At 31.5% G+C, this 21,055-nt stretch overlaps 2 protein-coding genes across 2 annotated transcripts; one reads left to right on the forward strand and one right to left on the reverse strand.

The window, feature by feature from the left end:
• The first annotated feature begins 1,423 nt into the window (after positions 1-1,423).
• LOC126768160 (membrane-associated progesterone receptor component 1) lies at positions 1,424-10,905 on the forward strand. The gene is made up of 3 exons (XM_050486104.1): positions 1,424-1,862; positions 2,198-2,347; positions 7,755-10,905. Exons 1-3 carry the CDS (start codon positions 1,544-1,546, stop codon positions 7,874-7,876), a joined length of 591 nt encoding a protein of 196 aa, XP_050342061.1. The 5' UTR covers positions 1,424-1,543; the 3' UTR covers positions 7,877-10,905.
• Positions 10,906-16,700: 5,795 nt separating this feature from the next.
• LOC126781922 (cytochrome b5-like) lies at positions 16,701-17,096 on the reverse strand. Its single transcript, XM_050507044.1, has one exon. The coding sequence runs from the start codon at positions 17,094-17,096 to the stop codon at positions 16,701-16,703; it is 396 nt and encodes a 131-aa protein (XP_050363001.1).
• Positions 17,097-21,055: the final 3,959 nt, after the last annotated feature.

The following is a 21,055-nucleotide window of genomic DNA, read 5'->3' on the forward strand; positions in this document are numbered from 1 at the left end:
TATTCCTAATATATATCAACGATATACAAGATATTGGGTTAAAAGGAGATTTGGCTCTCTACGCCGACGACTCTAGTCTTTTCTATTATGGTTCCTCTATTACTGACATTATCAACGACGTTCAGGACGACCTACAGCTTCTTGATATATGGTTTAAAGGTAATTTGCTGACTATTAATATAGAAAAAACAAATTATGTAATATTTACTGCAAAAAACAAGAAGATAAAAGCCTACACTGAACCTACTATTAATTCCGAACAAATAAATATAAGCTGACATGGGAACCACACATCCAAAAAATCATATCAAAATTATAATCCTTGACCAGAGCTCTTCGTGGTGTAGCGCGATGTTTACCGCGAAAAGTAAAATATCTGATATATAACTCATTGGTGAAACCACATATCGATTACTTAATTGAGATCTGGGGGACTGCGGCGAAAGTACACCTTAAGAAAATACAAACCGCTCAAAATAAATTGATTAAAGTGTTATTTAACTACAACTTCCTAACATCATCTGAAAAAATTTATAAAAATACTAAAATAGTAAATATCGCTCAAACATATGCCTATAAAACATGCATATTAGTACGAAAAATATTGAATAAAGAAATCCACACAAATTTAAATTTTAAAACAAAATCAGCTATACAAAGAATTCAATTGCGTAACGCAGATCATATTACCTTGCGCATCCCTAGAACTAATTACGGAAAAAAAAATATTACTTTCGAGGGAGCTAAGCTGTACAACGGGTTACCGAGAGACATTAAAGAGCCCACATCTATGGCAAGTTTCAAAAGACGTCTAAGATTTTATATAACAAACAACATAGTACAATAAATATATATAAATGATAAAACAATAATTCTAAAAAATTCTAAAAACAAAAAAAAAAAATTTTGTCTAAAAAATGAAAAAAAAAGAAAATGGAAAAAAAGGAAAATATATATTAAAAATAATAATAAAATAAAATGATGAACAGATTTCAATAAATATGCCGCATCCATACTTTTGTATTCCTGAGGTGACACGGCGGGCGATATGTTTAACAAGCTCGTTGATCGTCGAAAAATTTCTGCATCTACCTTCTTTCTTATGAATTTTTGTAACACTCTACGCTTAGATTTTTATATTAGTTTGTAACTTTCTCATGTAAGTGAATTTCTGTAATTCTTTATGAGAAATAAATTCTTTAAACTTATAATTATTAAGTTACTATAATCCATTATTTTCAATTATGTATGTTTATTTTATAGTTTATTATGTTCACCTGTAAATATCCTTTATATTAACTTAATTAAATATGAAATGGGCTATAAATTTATTATTTAATATAATGAAAGTGTGGCAGTTTTTGTAAGTAAATCTGGTAACACTGTACAATTGTCGCTGTCTGAACGAAGTACGAACGCTGACGTCAGTGACTTGATTATTTTTCAGACAAAATCAACTAAGCGGCGAGCTAGTTTTATATAATTTGTACATAAATAAAATAATTAGTGTTTCATAATATAAGTATTTTGATTCTTTGTTAAAATGGCATCGACGCCTGAGACTAAAACAATAGAAACGGAGAGTTCTACATCTAATTCTAGTATCATATATGAAATTTTTTATAGTCCGGTAAATTTGCTGTTAACTTTGATTATTGTTGTATTGGTGTATAAAATATTTAAAAGCAAGTTTGGAAAAGTGTACGTGGAACCACCGACGCCGGAGCTTCCAAAAATTAGGAAAGATATGACAGTAGCAGAACTTCGGCAATACGACGGCACACAGCCCGATGGTCGAGTTCTGGTGGCGGTAAATGGGTGGATATTCGATGTGACGCGAGGACGCCGCTTTTACGGACCCGGTGAGTGCATCTGTTTATTAATAGCGTCTACTTTGTGACTCAGTGTTTATGTATTCATGATGTTGTGATGCATTATACATGAACCATTTTGATACTAGCATTGACGCAGTTGGTTAAATTATTTATTATTCAAATCAATGCTTATTGATGAGCTGTATTTTATTCAATCGATAAAAGTCTCTACATCACACCTTCAGAATATCATTTGAGTTATGTAACATAATACCTTTTTAAACATTGGTAATAAAATGTTTATATATTTTAAATGTTGTTTTGTAGCTTGTATTTGTATAATGACCTCATGATATGTATTTTAACATTCTTAAATGTTATAGGTGGTCCATATGCAGTTTTTGGAGGTAAAGATGCATCACGAGGCTTAGCTACATTCTCTGTGACATCAACAGATAAAGAGTATGATGACCTCAGTGACCTTAATTCTATGCAGATGGAATCTGTTAAGGAGTGGGAAGCTCAATTTAGAGGTGAGATTAAGAACATTATAACTTACAGTTCTACTAGAATTTTTACACATAGGATGATAAATATGTTATGTATTAATTTTATTATTTGTTACTGGCAACTCTAATTCAATTGATTAAATTCAATATATTTTAGGAAAGAGACTTTTATGATTACATTGTAAATTAATTTGTGTTTTGTTTGTATATCATAAATACAATTTAAAAAAATCAAAGCATGTAATATATTTTAATATACATATGATAATATTGATAATTTATCAACGATAATATCAAACATCATTATCAATTTATTATAGTATAAATAGAGCAGTGTATTGTACAGATTGTAGTTTGTAGACTGGTTAAATAGTACATAATAAGAACCAAAATCATGAACAGATTGTTTTACTTGATAAAATATTTGATAATGTATTATTTACTTGTTAAATCTTTACACTGCATTGGTGCACTTCAAGATAAGATTGTCAACTAAGAATATCAAAGTTTTTGAACGAATATGTTACTTAAATACAAGTTACTTATATTAACAATAAAAGAAACTATTTTGCTAAAACAATATTAAATCAGATATCACATTTGTGACAGTGTACTACACTAGGAGAGCAGTATAAAAAAATTGCAGAGATGTTTCAACAAATAATAAATAATATTTTAACACACAATTAGTCCATACTGAAACATATTTTGTCCGTATGCTTCATGACTCGGTTCCTAGTCGTAGCTATATGTAGTTATAGATGCGACAATAATAAGCTACAAGTGAATATGGTTGGTAAACTATAAATGATTGTTCGCAAAGTTGCTTGCAATTTGGTGGCACAAAGACAAACAATGAATAAGTATAAAACAATTCATTTTATAAATAAGTAGTATTTTATAAAAACTAATGTAATTAAATAAACATAACATTAAATATTAATTTATTGTGTTCAGCATTGCGAATTAATTAGTTAAACAAATGTTATTAATACATTTCTAAATAACAAAATAAAATTCGATTAAATAATTTTGTCAGAGGCCCTTTGACAATCCGCCTCGGTGGTCCGTGGACGGTTTCGGATGCAGTGGTATCGAACGACCGTGTTACATGATAATCGCTTCGATGGACTCGAAAATATTCATTCGTAATTTTTTCACGGCATACGGTTTAGTTTTAGTAAATGACCTAAGCAGTGAAAGTGGTAATTATGAACACAATGTTAATGTTATTTAGCAGAAAAATGTGCTTATTAATCTTTACTATACATGACGGCGAAAACAAAGTAACGTAACGTAAGGTAACGACCATAGAAGATGATATTCAGTTTACTTACCTTACATTGTTTTAATCTAAACGAAGGTGTCAGTCATTTATTATTCTTTGTAAAAAGTTAATATTACTTAATTTTTTAGCCCCTGACATAAAAAAGAGGTCATATATTGTTTAACGTGTGGCGTTGTGGTTCTCAAACGAATGGACCGATGTTGATGCTGTTTTTTCTGTTTGAAACCTTTTCTTGGCTATAAATTATGATCTGTTTAAGCGTTTGAAGAATATCAGCTCATTGCCCACTCGACAAAAATGTCTTACCAATTTTCACAAGTTTTTATATATTTTTTTTATACTGTTAATAAAGTTAAACGGCTAACGTACACATTTGATTTTTTACGTTTTAGAGTTTTTTTTTTCTTTTTTGTGTCGGGGCTTTTTAAAGTGTTTATAAAACTATGAAGTATCACCATTTTGATTTAGATAAAAGTTAGCGTGTACTTAATACAAAGATAGATAGGCAACCATTTTATTCTGAAGTATTTTCGCATCTTGTACAAAACCATAACCTTTTTTTGAATGTATCGATTTCTTATCGAGTTAATAAGTTCTTTTAGCTGCTTTTTTGTTGTAATTAAACACTAAACTAACTCACTTTACCGAACTAAAAAACTTGCTATCATATTTATCCCAACACATTTTTATCGATCGTGTATAACAAAATTTCCGCTATTATTTTCATGATATCTTCAAAATTATGAACTTCATATAGAAAGTATCAAATATTTATTAAAATTATAGTAATATATATATATAATATCCTAACTAAGTATCAGTTTCACACAAATATCTGAATTTAAATATGTATTATGTTTCGTGAAAGTTGAGCTGTCACGGCCATCTGCGCGTAATTTAAATATTATGCGTAAAGGTACTCGTTTTTCAACCTTTCTCATTATTTTTTCGAAACGTGACTATAAAAATACGTTTTTAATAAGGCATATATAATTGCCTTTCGTTGCTCAAGCTCAGGTGCCTCGTGTCACAATAGTGCTATAGGCTATTCCAATCGAAAGTGTAGAGATAACCTTAGTTTTATATATTCAACTACAAATTGCAAACAGTTTTGGATTACTGTTCCATTTAATTTCTTATATATACTTTAATTTTACTTCCAAACCTCCGACAACAACATCGACGACAATCAAAACGCCATTTTTTCACGAATCCATTATGAATCTATAAATTATTCAACATCTTTCAACCAATGATATCACGTCAATTCCATATCAACGTTTTTTTGTTTGTCATTACGCCTCTTGTGATTGGAATAGGCTATATAAACGTTTTAATAGACTTAACGAAAGTCTTTACATGAACAGCAAGGACACAATATAACACTCAGTTTCTGACACCGCAACGTAAATACATCCTCGTTTTATGCTAAGAAGTCGAGATGGCCTAGTGGTAAGAACGCGTGAATCTTAAGCGATGATCGTGGGTTCAAACCTGGACAAGCACCACTGAATTTTCATGTGCTTAATTTGTGTTTATAATACATCTCGTGCTTGACGGTGAAGGTTAACATCGTGAGGAAACCTGCATGTGTCTAATTTCACTGAAATTCTGCCACATGTGTATTCCATCAACCCGCATTGGAGCAGTGTGGTGAAATAAGCTCCAAACCTTCTCTTCAAAAGAGAGAGAAGGCCTTAGCCCAACAGTGGGACATTAACAGGCTGTTACTGTACTGTACTGTCATAGATCCAACATAGCACTGACGACTATCTGCTTAAAGATTAACAGCTCATGATGTTCACTTATTATTTCGTACGAGTTAATTTTATAAACGTTTAAATGTATGAGAGCGAAAATTGTTACTTATTTACCGCAGCTTCGCTATTAGTCCTTGACTGCATATTCTATATAAGGAATATGTAAAATTTTACATTCGTTCTATTACGATACGATTCTTATTATATATATTACTGGTTACCCTGACTGCCTCGTTGGACTACATGTAAGGGCACAGACCTAGGTTCAAATCCGAGGTCGGGCCAATAAAAAAATAATTCGATTTTCCTATCAGAAAATTCTCAGTAACAGACCGGAGTCTGGCAGTAGAAAGTGTAACCAGTAATAATCGATCTGGAGAATTTCCTCCAGATCGATTATTACTGGTTACCCGTCCAGACATCACATGGGTAGAATAAAGGTCTACCTAAAACTTTTATATCGTAATACATATTATCATGTTTCGACTGGACATATTATGGACATAAAATCTTACATTATAATAATAAATACAAATTATAAGAACAGAACAGAAACAGCCTGTCAATGTCCCACTACTGGGCTAAGGCCTCCTCTCCCTTTTTGAGGAGGAGGCTTGGAGCTTGTCCCATCGCGCTGCTCCAATGCGGGTTGGTAGAATACACATGTGGCATAATTTCAATGAAATTAGACACATGCAGGTTTCCTCACGATGTTTTCCTTCACCGTCAAGCTGAATTATAAAAACAAATTCAGTGGTGCTTGCCCGGGTTTGAACCCACGATCATCGGTTAAGATTCACGCGTTCTAACCACTAGGCCATCTGGGCTTTTTAAATACAAATTATAAGCTGTCGAAAAATTATAAATGCCGTGCTTATAATGGACCAATTTAAGTAATAGTACACTAAGTTAAAATAAAGGATTATAAATTATCATTTTCATTGTAAATTTATAAAATATGCCTAATATTATTATAATGAAAACTTATTTGTTTGTAAGCAAATGTTAAAAACAACATTTCTAGTATAAATAAATGAAAAAGAAATTATTAGTTAAAAACATTTTTAAAAACAAGCAATTTTAGAATAGAAAATTTCTTGTTTACGCTTTTGACTGCTTTGCGAACTCATTTCGTTTAAAGCGAGGTAATCATGACACTAGTTAGCATCATCATCGTCATGCTTACCAGAAAAACGTATTGTCTTCGGAACTGCACCAACATGTAAAATTTTAACTCCATAGGAAAAGAAAAAATCGAAATTCAACTTGTAAGATTTTAAACAACAAAGTAACAAACATTACAAGCTTTACTGGTTTTGTTTAATTTAACCAAAACAGTATGTAAATGCCATAATGACTAAGTTACTGTCAGTGTCAAAGAGTTTAAAAATTTCTGAGAACTGATAGTGATGAGGATGACTTTGCTAAGTGTTGCCCTTACTTTATTCACTCCTTTGTCGTTACAGTATTTTACTACTAATGTATTTTAAAACGTTTAAATAACTAATAATTATAAAGTAAAACTTAACTTAGTTCATTTATAATAGCTATTTATTGTCAATTTGCTCTTAAGAGCAGCAGTTTATTTAATTACTCATTAGTAACATATAAAATCATTTATTTTGAAATTTATTTTCGCGTAAAAACATATTTCATTGTATCTTTTGTAATGGAACGTATGACGTCAAGTGACGTATCTAAGTACCGTTAGCAACGCTACAGTCAAGTCAAGATATTGTTTTACAAGTAATTCAAATACTGCCCAGGCCTTCGTTCAGAAAAGAGTACTTGTTGGTTCTTCTCGGTAGAAATATTTACATTCCTGTCTCATGGTAAATTTCTGTAACAAGATGGTTCAAAATCACTGGTGGTAGAGCTTTGTGCAAGCTCGTCTGGGTAGGTACCACCCACTCATCAGATATTCTACCGCAAAACAGCAATACTTGATATTTTTGTGTTCCGGTTTGAAGGGTGAGTGAGCCAGTGTAATTAAAGGCACAAGGGACATAAAATCTTAGTTCCCAAGGTTGGTGGCGCATTGGCTATAAGCGATGGTTGACATTTCTTACAATACCAATGTCTAAGGGCGTTTGGTGACCACTTACCATCAGGTGGGCCACCTGTCCACCGTATACTCGTCCACCTTCATATTCTATAAAAAAATAAAAATAAAACTTGTTCTATAGAAGCGCTTAAATAATGCACTAAGATTTTAAAATGAAGGAAAATGACTGCAATTAATATGATAATTATCTAAAGAATATAATATTAAGATAAATATTTTCGATGTATTTATGTCTGTTTAGAATTAGGAAGTACATCTACATAGGGAAACGAATTTAACAAAAAAATATGATAAAAATATTATCTGTTCGCATTTCAGAGAAATATGACCTCGTTGGTAAATTACTTAAACCTGGAGAGGAGCCCACGAACTATTCAGACGAGGAGCCAGAGGAAACCGACAACTCGACCAGCAGTCCCGACGACAAGAAGGACCTGTAAACTTAACGAGTGACTATATCAATGGCTTAACCAAACATATATTATTATTGTTGCTATTTGAAATCTAATAAAAATTATACAATAACTTCTTACCAGAGTTCAAACGTATATTAATTGATTAGAATATTATGATAGATGTTCCTGCATAGTCCGCGCCGTTTGGTCACAACACAAGGGTGACCACACAGATCCTTATCCTTCACTGTATTCTATGTCACGTTGGACGTGTCGTTGGCTTTTTTCCTGTATCTATTTAACCTTTGGGATAGTAGATATAAGGCCGCAGAACTCGAGGTTCTGAGTTCGAATGCAATAAATTGTTTGGTCGTTCTATCGAGATGTTCCCAGAAGACTGCTGACTGACGACAAGTAAACCATGTTTGATTCATGAACTCAACCAATAATACAATTGTTTGGTTAAGCCTGTATGGAATTACTTAATTTTATTTTCACATAAAATTGAAACAAGATTTCTACACTTGTTCCGTCCTGCTAGGATACAAACGGTAATTCAAAAATTGTAAACAATATAATGCTTCTAATTTTAAATACAACCCAATTACAGATTAAATATGAATAATATATCGTACTAAACATGAAATATGTAGTTGATTGAATACTCTACATTTGAATCGTATAATAGAGTTTCTGTGGGAAATAAAATGGCAACCCGAAACAGAATCTTGAGCAAAATATTTTAATACGTCTCATTTATGAAGTAAGGTACAAATAAAATCATATTATTTCGTATAAAGTATATGTGAGTGGTAGAAATATCGAAATTAAAACGTATTTTTGTAATAGTTCACTTTTGTAATCAATTCCCTCGAAAAATATGATAGCTTCACGGTTACTTTAAATGTGTATAAGTACTAACACACTTGCTTATTTTATAAACATCTCTCTTCGACCTCGACCCGTTACTAGTAAACGTGCCACTGCAGGCGCATTTTTTTTTAAATATCGTGTTTGCAAGGCTCAGGGCAAACCGAAAATGTATAGGATTGTGATCAGACCGTGACGTTTCCTTGAAAAATAATAAAAACTTTAAATTTAATTATATGCAATAGTCGAGTTTATTTTAAAAATACTTTATACTGGCAAATTGTAGAATTTCTCTGAAATAAAAATTAAGTTATTTCTTATTTTGGCTTTGTGAAAACTTTCTAGAAACAAAAATTCTACCTCTCGACCCTTATGTGAGGTAAGATGAGTCTGTCTTTTGTTCGAGGCAATAAAATCTCGACGCTGTTCGAGGTCATATAGAGGTTAGACTAAACAGAGAGAAAAACGAAATTAAAAAAAAACTTATTTAAATATGATAAAATGAACAAATTATATGAACTTTTAATTCGTTGTACGTATCGTTTAGCTTAATAATTATAAATTAATTAATAAAATAGCAATTTTTGATTTGCCGCTTTGTTCACACAGCAGGTTATATGACGCTTTATTTTAACATTAAAAATACATATATTTCTCGCCTTGTATAGACGTCGGTTGCTAAGGTTTCATGTTTAAAGTATATAATGATGTTTACAAAGTAAGATCTTTTTATATATGTGATATAAATAACCGATAATGCTGTATATATAATTGTTAGAAAAATTATTTTTACACTTTACATACAATATATACGTAATTGATGTCGTCAAAAGAAATATAAATAAATTAAAATCGTTTTTATTTTATAACATAACGGACCTTTAAAGACAAATTAAAGTTAAACAGCGAGATGTTTTTTTTTTTAAATTAAACTATTAATTTGACAACAGGAGTATATGTAAACTAGACATAATTTTCGAAATGAAATTTAATTATATTATAATGGTTTGAGTCATTAGATTTTGATAAGTACTGGTTTGACTTTAAAGGTTCGAGAATCGTTAAACAACAATGTAAGACATGAGGCCTCAGTGACCATTTTAAATGAAATGTATTATACTAAAAAATGTTGTTGCAAAATAATACTATATATTATGTATACCGCGAACGTGTATTTACAAATATATATATAAATTGAAAGACTGAAATGGAATTAGGTTGATAACATCGAGGGATATGAACATAAATTGTAAATTGCACATTCCTAGTTCAATCGGTAAATAAATAAAGTTGTATCAACTTGCATACATCTTCCTTTGTTGTTTTATTAGTGGCGATTTATTTGTACACAATGTCTTAACTTGCTTGACGGTACTTATCTCTTTTTAGGTATTTTTTATTTATTTATTAATCATTAACCTTTTTAAAAAGCAGGTTTTATTTTAACTATGTATTAAAAACAATAAGTTCAGTGTTGCCAGCGTCAAAAATGTGTGTAAAAACTCAATAGGTTGGATAATTTAAGTTCAATTTCATGATTTGACACAAAAATAAATGCAAGTAAAAAAGTCAAATTAGTTAAGAAATAGCTTACAAAATATTTAGCGCCAATGTTTCGCATTTATTGTGTTTTTTTTAATATCCCGTTTACATTCAGCTCATTTACATGGTTGTGCAACTGCACCGTCGAATGCATTGCGTTTATATACTCGCGTTGTCTACTCCCATCCCCACTCTCCTTGTTGCCGTGTTAATGGGTGAAATGTTAATTTGATATTAAATATATCGTTACGGGATGTTTTGCTGAATGAACTTTATCTACAAGATTCACACGATTATTGGTACTTAAATATGACAAGATGTGCATAATAAAATATCGTTTATTGTTGATAATTAAACAAGAAAAAACTCGGCGTTCACTTGTATGATTTTTATACGATTTTGTTTTTCCCTTGAATTGTGTGAATGAATGAAGCAAATTATAGAATTTTCTTGTAATTGTTTTCATTTATTTTGTATACAATGCGACTTGTTCAATGTTGTAGTTTGTATTTATTGTTTTTCTTTTAAGCGTTAAGATGTGTCGTGTGCAAGTAATTAAGTTGTGTTTGGGGTTATGAAAATTAACTATTGTTATATGTAGCTATTTATATAAGCTTCGTTTTAAGTTTGGGAAACTCTCTTAATATACGTTTTTAACACTAGACGACTGCTTTTATTGCAATTATGAAATTAAATATTTAATTATTTATTTTCTATCAAAACAAATAAGCCATAATATTAGAAACGAATACTTGTTTTTTTTTTTATAAAGTATAGTTATCGAAGACAATAAATATTTATTTTTTTACATATTCTGCCTTTCTTCATTTTAATGAAGGCAATACTTAAACGTCTTCATCTTATATCACATCAGGATTATTTCAATTTGTTTAATTTTATTTTAATTCGATGTACATTTATTAGTTTTCAAAAATTTTAAAGAATAAGTAGCTTACTTTACTAAATGTTATTTATCGTACATTAGCTTGGCACCGTTGCTACCTAAAACTTAATTTGCATCATGTGTATTTAAATTGAATCGGCATAGATAATAATAAAAATAATTATATGTGTATGGCGTTACGACGTAAATTATCACGTTAATATAATTTTATTTTTTAAATAATTTGTTTTATTTTTACCGTTTATTTTTTAATTGAGGCACGAATTTTATCGTTCCAGATTATTTTAGTTTTTTTTTTCTATTTTATAGAATAACAACATATCTATTTTAGTCAAAGACATTCGATAAAACTTAAAAGTAGGTTAATCCGACCACTAAAACATTGCTGGCTAAAATTGATTATTGTATTATTACCGCTAACAAGGGCTTAGCGGGTGATTAGATTAGTGTCCTCTTCCTTCGATTGTCAAATCAATAATGACAGAAAGAGATAAATCAGTATTGAACTGAACAGCCGCTAAACAACGTTTATATAAGTAGCTTTTCTTATATAGCCGTATAACTTTTGTCTTTTTCATCTGCGGCCTTACATCAAGCCACTAGACCAACGAGGCAGTCAATCTAATATATAAAAATCTTGTGTCACGTTGTTTGCGGTCGAATTCCTCCGAAACGGCTAGACCGATTTTTATGAAATTTGTTATGATATGTATATTTGATATAGCAGAAAGAACATATGAAATGTTCTTTCTGCTCTATTATTACGCATGCTTGATGCTTTATTAGTTCGACGGCCCAAATGACCCATGCGTCTTGCTGGCATTTTTACAGTAACACACACACACACAAATAGACCAAATTGTTGTATTTACTGATAAAAACGGTATACCGATGTATTTGATCTTTTAGTATTTTACCAACCTTTTCAATATCATAAAACACGTTTATATTTCTTATCAATTAAATAAAAATTGCAAATTTTTTAATGTCAAAATGCCGCGAGGCTTCTCGTGAATGACGTAGCAGAAAGTTCGATCAGGTTCACTATAAGTAATTATTTTGATATTGTTCATACAAAAATACTAAAATCGTGATTACAAAATGGGATGATGGGTTAGGAGAGTGAAAATTTGGGGTTATATGTATTTTTTATAAAATATAAAATTTAAAATAGAAAAAAAAATCTGGATAGGAACACCCTTATCAGCTAGATATATGTAATATACTTTACGACCTATTCTAATACCTCCCAAATATATATAACAAATTTTCGACATTTTTACATAAAAAATTCGGAGGAGTTCGACCACAAACAACGTGACACGATATTTTTATAGATTACTCTTTAAAAAGTTGAATAAGCTAAGTGTGACATCAGATTAATTCATCCACTCATCAGATATTCTATCGCCAAACAGCAAAATTGATTAAAGTTTGAAGGTTGGTGAGCCAGTTTAACTACAGGCAAGGGGCATAACATCTTTGTTCATGAGGTTGGTGGCGCATTGGCGATGTACAGAATGTATCTGATATTTCGTAATCTAATATTTCTTACATCGGCAATGTCTATCGGCGGTGGTTAGTTGGTTACCACTAACCATCCAATGGCCCATTTGCCAGTTCGCCTACCAGTTACATAATCAAATCGTTGTAGTTTTTGTGACACACTAAAAAAAAAACAAATTACCTTATATTAATATTAGCATATAACTGTATAAAAGGGTTTTTTTCTATAATAACTGAGTTAGATGGCTCAGTGAAAAAAACACGAGAATCTTAAGCAAAGATCGCGAGCTCAAATCCGAATGGGAATAGTACTCTAGCCTGCTAGGTGGTGTGAGGAAAACTGTATATGTTGGATTAAATTATGCAATGTCAATGCTAACACGCAGGCAAGCAGCGTGGTGAGATAAACACTAAATAGGAGGCCCTTGTCCAGCGTCGAAACATGTTAATGTAAAACATTATTTTATAATCGATGGTCTTTAAATATAGAAATATACGCCGCAGGAAAATAGCATAAAATTACATTATTTTTTATAGGTAGATAAACCAAATATTATTTAAGCCTCATATGACGATACAACCTACAAGTCTTAATCGTACAACTTTTTACAGAAGGATAAAACTATTAACTATTCTAAAATATAAATAAATTTATACAGTACGTATGTTACGTAATTTTTTTTACCTCATTGCCGAGCGTTCAGCCAAAAATGCTATAAAAACAAGACTATATTTAAACATATTTATTACATAAAGAATAATAAGTAATTACGCAATTGTGTTTTTATCAGGGATTTTATGGATATGAAATTTCGGATCAGAATATGGATACGAATAAATAAATAATATTCTACCGGCTTCCGATATTGTTTCGGATATAAGATTATCCAATTTTACAGATAGTTTCATTTACGGATTGCAGACTATTTAGAAATTCTAAAAGATTCTTAAAAATTTTGCAATAGAAAACTCCTAGTAAGTTAGAGATACGATATAAGAAATATATACCTATCCTCATCAGTTATTTGATGATGACAAAGCTTATATGTTAGATAATATGTACATTCATAAATTGTTAATTAATATTAACTTTAATCTGCTTTTTTTGATCAACTTGCTCGATTGATTATTGATGAAAATCGAACATAAGAGAATTTTACACAAGGAATTGGAAAAATATAGATTGTTTCTGTCTCTTTAGCACAACTATGAATTTGCAAGGTCCAAACAGATATACGTAGTTAACTACGTCTCTTTATCTGATAGCCCTCATCAGTTATTTAATTGATTTTTTTAGAAATGAAAGGTTATTTTATTCCCTATTCAACAGTATTAGGTTGCTTTGTCCAGTATGTCAAGAACTGGTGTGTGGAAGAACTTGTGTTTGTCCTACAATACTTCTGTTAATTCAACTCCCAGTGTCGGGAAGCCGTCGGTGTAACGCCTGTGTCTCGGAAAGTAAGTACGTACGTAAAGTAGTTCTGTGTCTGATCTCTTCGTTTTTGTTGGATTGTCAGCCCATTCTTCTATGAAAGTGCAGGAAAGGAGAATGCGCCGTAACGAATTACAACGCTCACCACACACACTTGTGCATTATAATGTGGATATAGAGCGTTCACCCTTTGGTCACGAGGACATCGTGAAGTTTTCTAATATATATCTATTTACTAATATATAGATATTATTTTATTTTATGGGGATAGTAAATGTTAAGGCCAGATCCGGATATTGAAGACCTTCTATTCCGAAGCAGTTACATACTAGTATTTTATTTTTTATATTTTAGGACATTATTCAAACACGGCCATCCATCATATTCATATCATAGTTTTTTTTTTTTTTTTTATAGAATAGGAAGGCGGACGAGCATATGGGCCACCTGGTAAGTGGTCACCAAACGCCCTTAGACATTAGCATTGTAAGAAATGTTAACCATTTGTATATTATGTTTGGCTGGTCGACTCCAAGGTCGGTGTCTTATAGGCATAATCATAAATTCGAGGCTGGTCAGGGGATAGGTTCCTAAGAAACAGTACAATATCCTAAGAGCGCTTTGAAAATCCGAAAACTATCACAAATGACGTTATCTATGTATGTACTTAATATTGAGTGCTATTATGAAATGTTTTGCACGAGCTATAATTCTTATCCGACAGGTAAGTACAATGCGCGGACGTTTAATAGCCTTAACCTTCATGTAGATTTTTTGCATGTGTCATAACAAAACATGTAAATAACAATACGACAATTGTAGATAATCTTGAAAAAACAAAGTGTTGATAAGATAAATATTTTTTGACGTAACCATATCGTTTTAATACCTACAAGTTGCTACTTACATATATATCACCTTTTCAATGCTCGGTTTGTCTGTTACTTCTTAATTATTACAAGCATTTATTTAACTTGCAATGTTTGTTTAGATGAAATCTTGCAAGCTGAATTAGAACCACTTCTTTTTATCCATCTTGCGTTTACTTAATAACTAAACTAAACTAAATTTATTAGTAAGTTTTTTAGCACTTTGCAACAAATAATATTTTTCTTATAATGAACTAACTAGGTAGCCAAAGGTTAGGTTAATAATTTTTTAAGCTTACAAAATTATTAGAATTTCTAAAGAAATTAAGTGTAATTTAATGTTACTATATATTTATGAGAAACAGACAGACTTATTTTAAATAATATGTAATTGCAAAATTATTATATTTATATTTACTAACCCCTACCAAGTTGTGTACAATTAATCTCTTAGTTATTTTATTTATTTCTTACTTATTACTATTTTGTATTTGCAGTGACAATGGGTAATTATAACTGACATCGACTTTATTATTAACCGACTTTTAAAAGAAGGAAATCACTGACTCGTTCCAGTTATTGTTTTATATAGTTACCTTACGTGAATAAATTTTAATGATTCTCTGCTACGAATGAATATGGGTGACAATTAGGGGATGCATTACTTACTGTATGCATTATTTTGATCGTAATTATGATTATTGACTGCTGCTTCACATTAAAGCTTCCGTTTAAAAAAGGAGAAACTACCTCTCTAGAATCTGGAATAAGGGTAAAACTAGGGGATTTTTTTATTTGGACATATCACAGCTGAAATATGACATAGCTAACATATTTTGACCTTTTTATCACGTTTAACTGGATATTCAATTAAAACGCAGGCGAACCGCTATTTGTTTATATAAACGGTGCATGTTTATACAGATTAAATTATTTAGTAAAAACACACAATTATTGTTCACACATATTCACCGCTAAAATTTAAAAAATGCCTACGTATCAAGAACAGTTATGCAAGACGGACTGAATATGAAAACTAGCTATAAAACAATTGAATAGTAGGCTTTGTATGTATTTAAATGACAATAACTTTATCTATTTTTTATATAAACTCTTCTTAATATTATATTTTTAATTTCTTAGTTAAATTTGCATACCACTAAAATCTTAATTCCTTTTCTATATACTTAAAATTTTAAACCCATCATTAATATAGTTTTAACGTTGTTTCTACCGTAGGAAAAAAAAAGATAATTCAAATGATACGATAAAAAAAATTAATGTACAAAGTGCGCAGTAAAAATTTATTAAAAATATAAAAGTTTAACAATATTAATTATGTAAATATACGTATTTATGTGCAGTTTAAAATGGTTTAGTTTATATAATTAAACATCTACAGACTACGTTACTGACAGTGCAAAGTCCAAAAGACATAATATGTCACCTTGTTATCCGATGTCGATTAAAAAGAATATATTAGATATCATATTTTTTGAATAGAAAACATACTTAAGACATGCTTTTAATAAGGGATACAATTAAATATATAAATACAAATACTCCACGCCCTTTTTATTTACCACGATTAACTAAAAACTAATTTGCCTTAAACCCGATTCTCCTAATGTACACAATATACACGCACCACAAGTCTTTATTTAGTAACGAGCCTTTAATTTGTTCAGCTTGGAAAGTTCTCGATGATCGTTGAGATAATGATGAGAACTTGTTATGTGTGTAATATTATTGGTATCCGAACAAATACGTATATAGTACAGTCATCAGCAAACCAAGAACTACAGGGAACTTCCACGAGCTTACAAAACTGCCACTGGAATTTTCTTTATTATATTCCTCCCAGCTGTATTGACGTCTTTTAAATTCGATCTTGTCTTCGTCGACGAGTTCACCAATTTTATATTTCTTCATCATATGTTTAGCATCACTACTGTGACCTACATCATCAAAGTCCTCACTGGCGTCTTTGCCGGCTACATTTAACAATACCTCATGTCCTCCGGGATGATCGTCTAAAAATGGTGTGACATCATACACTTCATTCTCTATGATAAACACTGCATCCTGCTTCGTGTTTCGGTTTAGGATTTCTTTACGCGTGAATCTTTTCAATTCGGACATTTTTTTTTTGCGTAGTTAAATAGCTCGTGAGTACGGTGTCGTGCTGATTTACAACGGTACTGCGTGATACGTCTCAAGCGCCTTGAGCCCGAGGTCGATTGAAGTTGAATGAGACAAGTGTATTCCCCCTCCCTCGTCGCCTTTCGTTATCAACGTATTAGTTTACTTATCAAATAATATACTGGATGCAATGCTATACAGATATCACTTTTTAATATTTAAATCTATTATATTATCATTTATACCGAAAATACGGAACATGTTTGGCTAATACCGCTTTTTACAGATTGTATAATCGATTAGCTAGGCCTTTAATAGTCTTACCATGATTTACGGCACAACTCTGGAACTTTGACGTAGAAACGTATGAAGTGAATCTTGCTGTATCCCATTAAGTGTCGAGACAGAATCTTTTTTTCTTTATAATGATTTAATACAACAGTGAAATACAATAAACACTAATCTAAGGACAAAAATATATGTAAAAAAAAATTTTGTTCATAAGTTGATAACTTCTAAGTAAAATCACATACAAAATATATTTTTCATCTGAACCAGCTCCGATTTTGCTTTAGTGACCTTCAGTTATGCGAAACGCTTGTCGAGGTTAAAAAAATTGACAGACACTATAATTTTATTCGGCAATTTGAGGCCTTCTAACGATTCAACTTCGTATCATTATACACCATTCGCTTTAATTACATTACTACAGTACATTGTAGTATTTTATTTTGGAATAGCAACGGATCGAGGTAAGTCTAGTTATTCAGAATCAAGACTAAAGTTGATAACTTCGATCACAAGCAAAACTCACTAGTCACTGACGCCACTTTTGAATGTACCACAATTTAATGCTAATTCATAATACATTTATAGCTAAAAATCTAGACACATTTTTAAAAATGGGTGGTCTAGAAGGACAAGATCGATTGTTGTATTCCGTCGCCCGCTAAATACACAACTTTGCTTTTTAAAACTATCAAGTCGATAATATCGAGTTAATTAACGTGTACTTAATACGTCAAAGATGATGTATTTTAATTTGTATAAAATACAACACACGCCAATTAGTCAAATTAAAATAATGTCGTATTTTTAATTTTTTAATAAGTAGTAGTACCCACCTACAGCATCTGCGGCCATATGTCTAGCCACTAGATCAACAAGGCAAAAAGTTACTATACTAATATTGGGGTCAACCACATCAAAGCGATAAGCGCCCTAAAACCAAATAAACCAAATAACAGGTGAAATAAATTATTATCAGTCATCCATATCTTTCAAGTATACTTAGTATATTTATAGCTACATAAAGATAACAATATAAATTTCAACAATTAATATTAAAGCTTCATATTAAAAATGTGAGTGTGAGTTTGTTTGTTTGTCACGGCTCAATCGATCATTAAATTTTGCGTACACGTTGTCAGGGGTATAGAAAAGAATATAGAGTACCGAACTCCTACCACTCACCTTCCTATCCTATATAGTGGTCGCAGGCGGAAACAAATTTATAATAATTGTGGAAACAAAAATAATACCAACAATTTTCCGTATCCGTAACAGCCTGTGAATGTCCCACTGCTGGGCTAAAGGCCTCCTCTCCTCTTTTTTTTTTTTGAGGAGAAGGTTTGGAGCTTATTCCGCCACGCAGCTCCAATGCGGGTTGGTAGAATTCACATGTGGCAGAATTTCAGTGAAATTAGACACATGCAGGTTTCCTCACGATGTTTTCCTTCACCGTAAAGCACGAGATGAATTATAATCACAAATTAAGCACATGAAAATTCAGTGGTGCTTGCCCGGGTTTGAACCCACGATCATCGGTTAAGATTCACGCGTTCTTACCACAGGGCCATCTTGGCTTTTTGGGCCATCTCGGCTTTTTAGGCCATCTCGGCTTTTTTAAATATTTAAAAACTCAACTCATGCTCGATGTGTACTTGCCACTTATTATGAAGTGCAAAATTAGTGCCATAGCAGGAAAATCGATTCAAAATATTATAATTTTGTAATAACATTGTACCTACGTATTTAAGTAAGTATTCGAGTAAGACAAAATACGGTTTATATTTCTAACAAGCAAAATCCGCGGCTTCGCCCGCGTGGAATCCAATTTGTGACGAAAATCCTTCAAAATTTGCTATTTTAACGAGCATATTGAATATTGTGTAAAGTGCTTTTTTAAATTATTCATATAAAATACTTAAATTATTAGATAGCAACGGTAGTAAAAAATGGTTGTTTTGGTTTTGTTAACTCGCATATAGCCATATTTACTTAAAGAGATGGTCCGGGTAGCGTTGCATTTTCAATAGATCTCGAGTGACTAATAAAGAAGAAATATATCTTGGAATACCGTTCCCAACTTTAGTATATAGGCTTTTTCTGTCTTTACATTATCCTTATTCCTATTCTATCCTCAATCTTCTTTATAAATAAAATAACGTTTCCCTTATCTACTTTTCACACGATAAAAAGGAAAGTTCCAGCTTTCTGTTAACCATTCAGTTGTCTTTTTTTTTCAGCAGCAGTAAATTGATATAAACTCCTGCATGAAATTCGTTTATAGCAATCGCTCAGAACGTAAAAGCAGTGTGAGACATTATTATGTGTTGCTAATGAAAACTAGTATTAGATTATAGTTTTTTTCAGAGCTAGGCTAGGGAAATGTTAAATAAAAAGACGGAGCGTGGTTACAATGACAGACATTTTCTTTTTATTAGAGAGTGACACTAAAGAGGTTTAGCGTCATTAAGTTCGGACTACATTCATATTTTCAACATCCTCCCTTGAACGTAGGCCCATGCCAATTAGGAACTGGTGATGTAGAAGTATGAATGTACTCGATGCCCAATCAGAATCACAATATCCTATAATTTCTTGGGTCACAGCCTTTATGTAAAATTTGAAACTTTTGTCCCTTGCAGATATCGTAAGATCCTCTTTACAGCTGTCCAATGTTCTGATGTTGGAGTTTTATTAAATTCCGCAATAATTCTCATCAAATTTTACTTTACAATTATTTTTGGTGATTTGATGTATTGATAGCAAATTGAAAGCCGAGTCTGGTACATACAAAATATTTTTCACCTGTACAGTGCCAATCAACCTGTTGCTCTCACAATCATAGCTTTATATATTTACTTTACCACTGCCCTTCACAGGTAACCATTTATTATCGGCCACAGTTATGTTATTTATTGAAGCAGGTCCGATATGATAAAGCAAGTTTTTATTGTTAGCCATGTGCGTCTAAGTACCAACAGAATTTTTCCAGTGTAGGAGAAGCAGGAAAAGCCATCAGACTTATCATCCGGTTATCAGACTTATCATCATATTTAGCATTTTCACTTGAGCCTTTGTTTTTGAGACAAGATTTACCAATATGACCATACCTATTGCACTTAAGCATCTGGGGCCTTTGCCTGAAGGTTTGATAGCCTTTGTATTATTTTTGGGGTAATTTGAATAAAAAGTCGCTGAGTTATTTTCATTTTTAACATCTTGAAAGATTTTAACTTAATCTGTACTTATGTTCACACCTGAGCTTTCCATAGCCATAATCATTGGTTTGTAAGAGTCTGGTAGCCCTGCGAGAAGAAGCGTACCCAGCCACTCATCAACAACATGAAAACCAATGTTCCTGAGCTTGTGTGCACAAATAATTACCTTATTTACATAATTTTCTACATTTCCACGGCTCTCTAGGTCTGTAGTTATCAATTCACGTAGTAAACCTACCTTCCTTGTCAAGCCGGAGTCATCAAAAGCTTTGCGTAGGTTATTCCATACCTAAATAGAAGTTTTCGCTTCTTCTTCGAATATAGTTGATAGGATCTACCAGTAGTACGATTTTCGTATTCTTTTCGTATTAATTTTTCTATGTTGATAAAATTGCCATTTGAAGTCATTGTTAATGATCAACAATAATTAATTTGCTGAAAAATTATTCTGAA

Source organism: Nymphalis io, chromosome 4, assembly GCF_905147045.1.
Source record: "Nymphalis io chromosome 4, ilAglIoxx1.1, whole genome shotgun sequence".
Taxonomy (NCBI): domain Eukaryota; kingdom Metazoa; phylum Arthropoda; class Insecta; order Lepidoptera; family Nymphalidae; genus Nymphalis; species Nymphalis io.

Excerpts from the sequence above, each read along its gene's own strand:
- LOC126781922 (XM_050507044.1), bottom strand. The coding sequence starts at position 17,096 with ATGTCCGAATTGAAAAGATTCACGCGTAAAGAAATCCTAAACCGAAAC.
- LOC126768160 (XM_050486104.1), top strand. The coding sequence starts at position 1,544 with ATGGCATCGACGCCTGAGACTAAAACAATAGAAACGGAGAGTTCTACA. Across the intron at positions 1,863-2,197 it reads ACGCCGCTTTTACGGACCCG|GTGGTCCATATGCAGTTTTT; the intron begins GTGAGTGCATCT and ends TAAATGTTATAG. Across the intron at positions 2,348-7,754 it reads GTGGGAAGCTCAATTTAGAG|AGAAATATGACCTCGTTGGT; the intron begins GTGAGATTAAGA and ends TTCGCATTTCAG.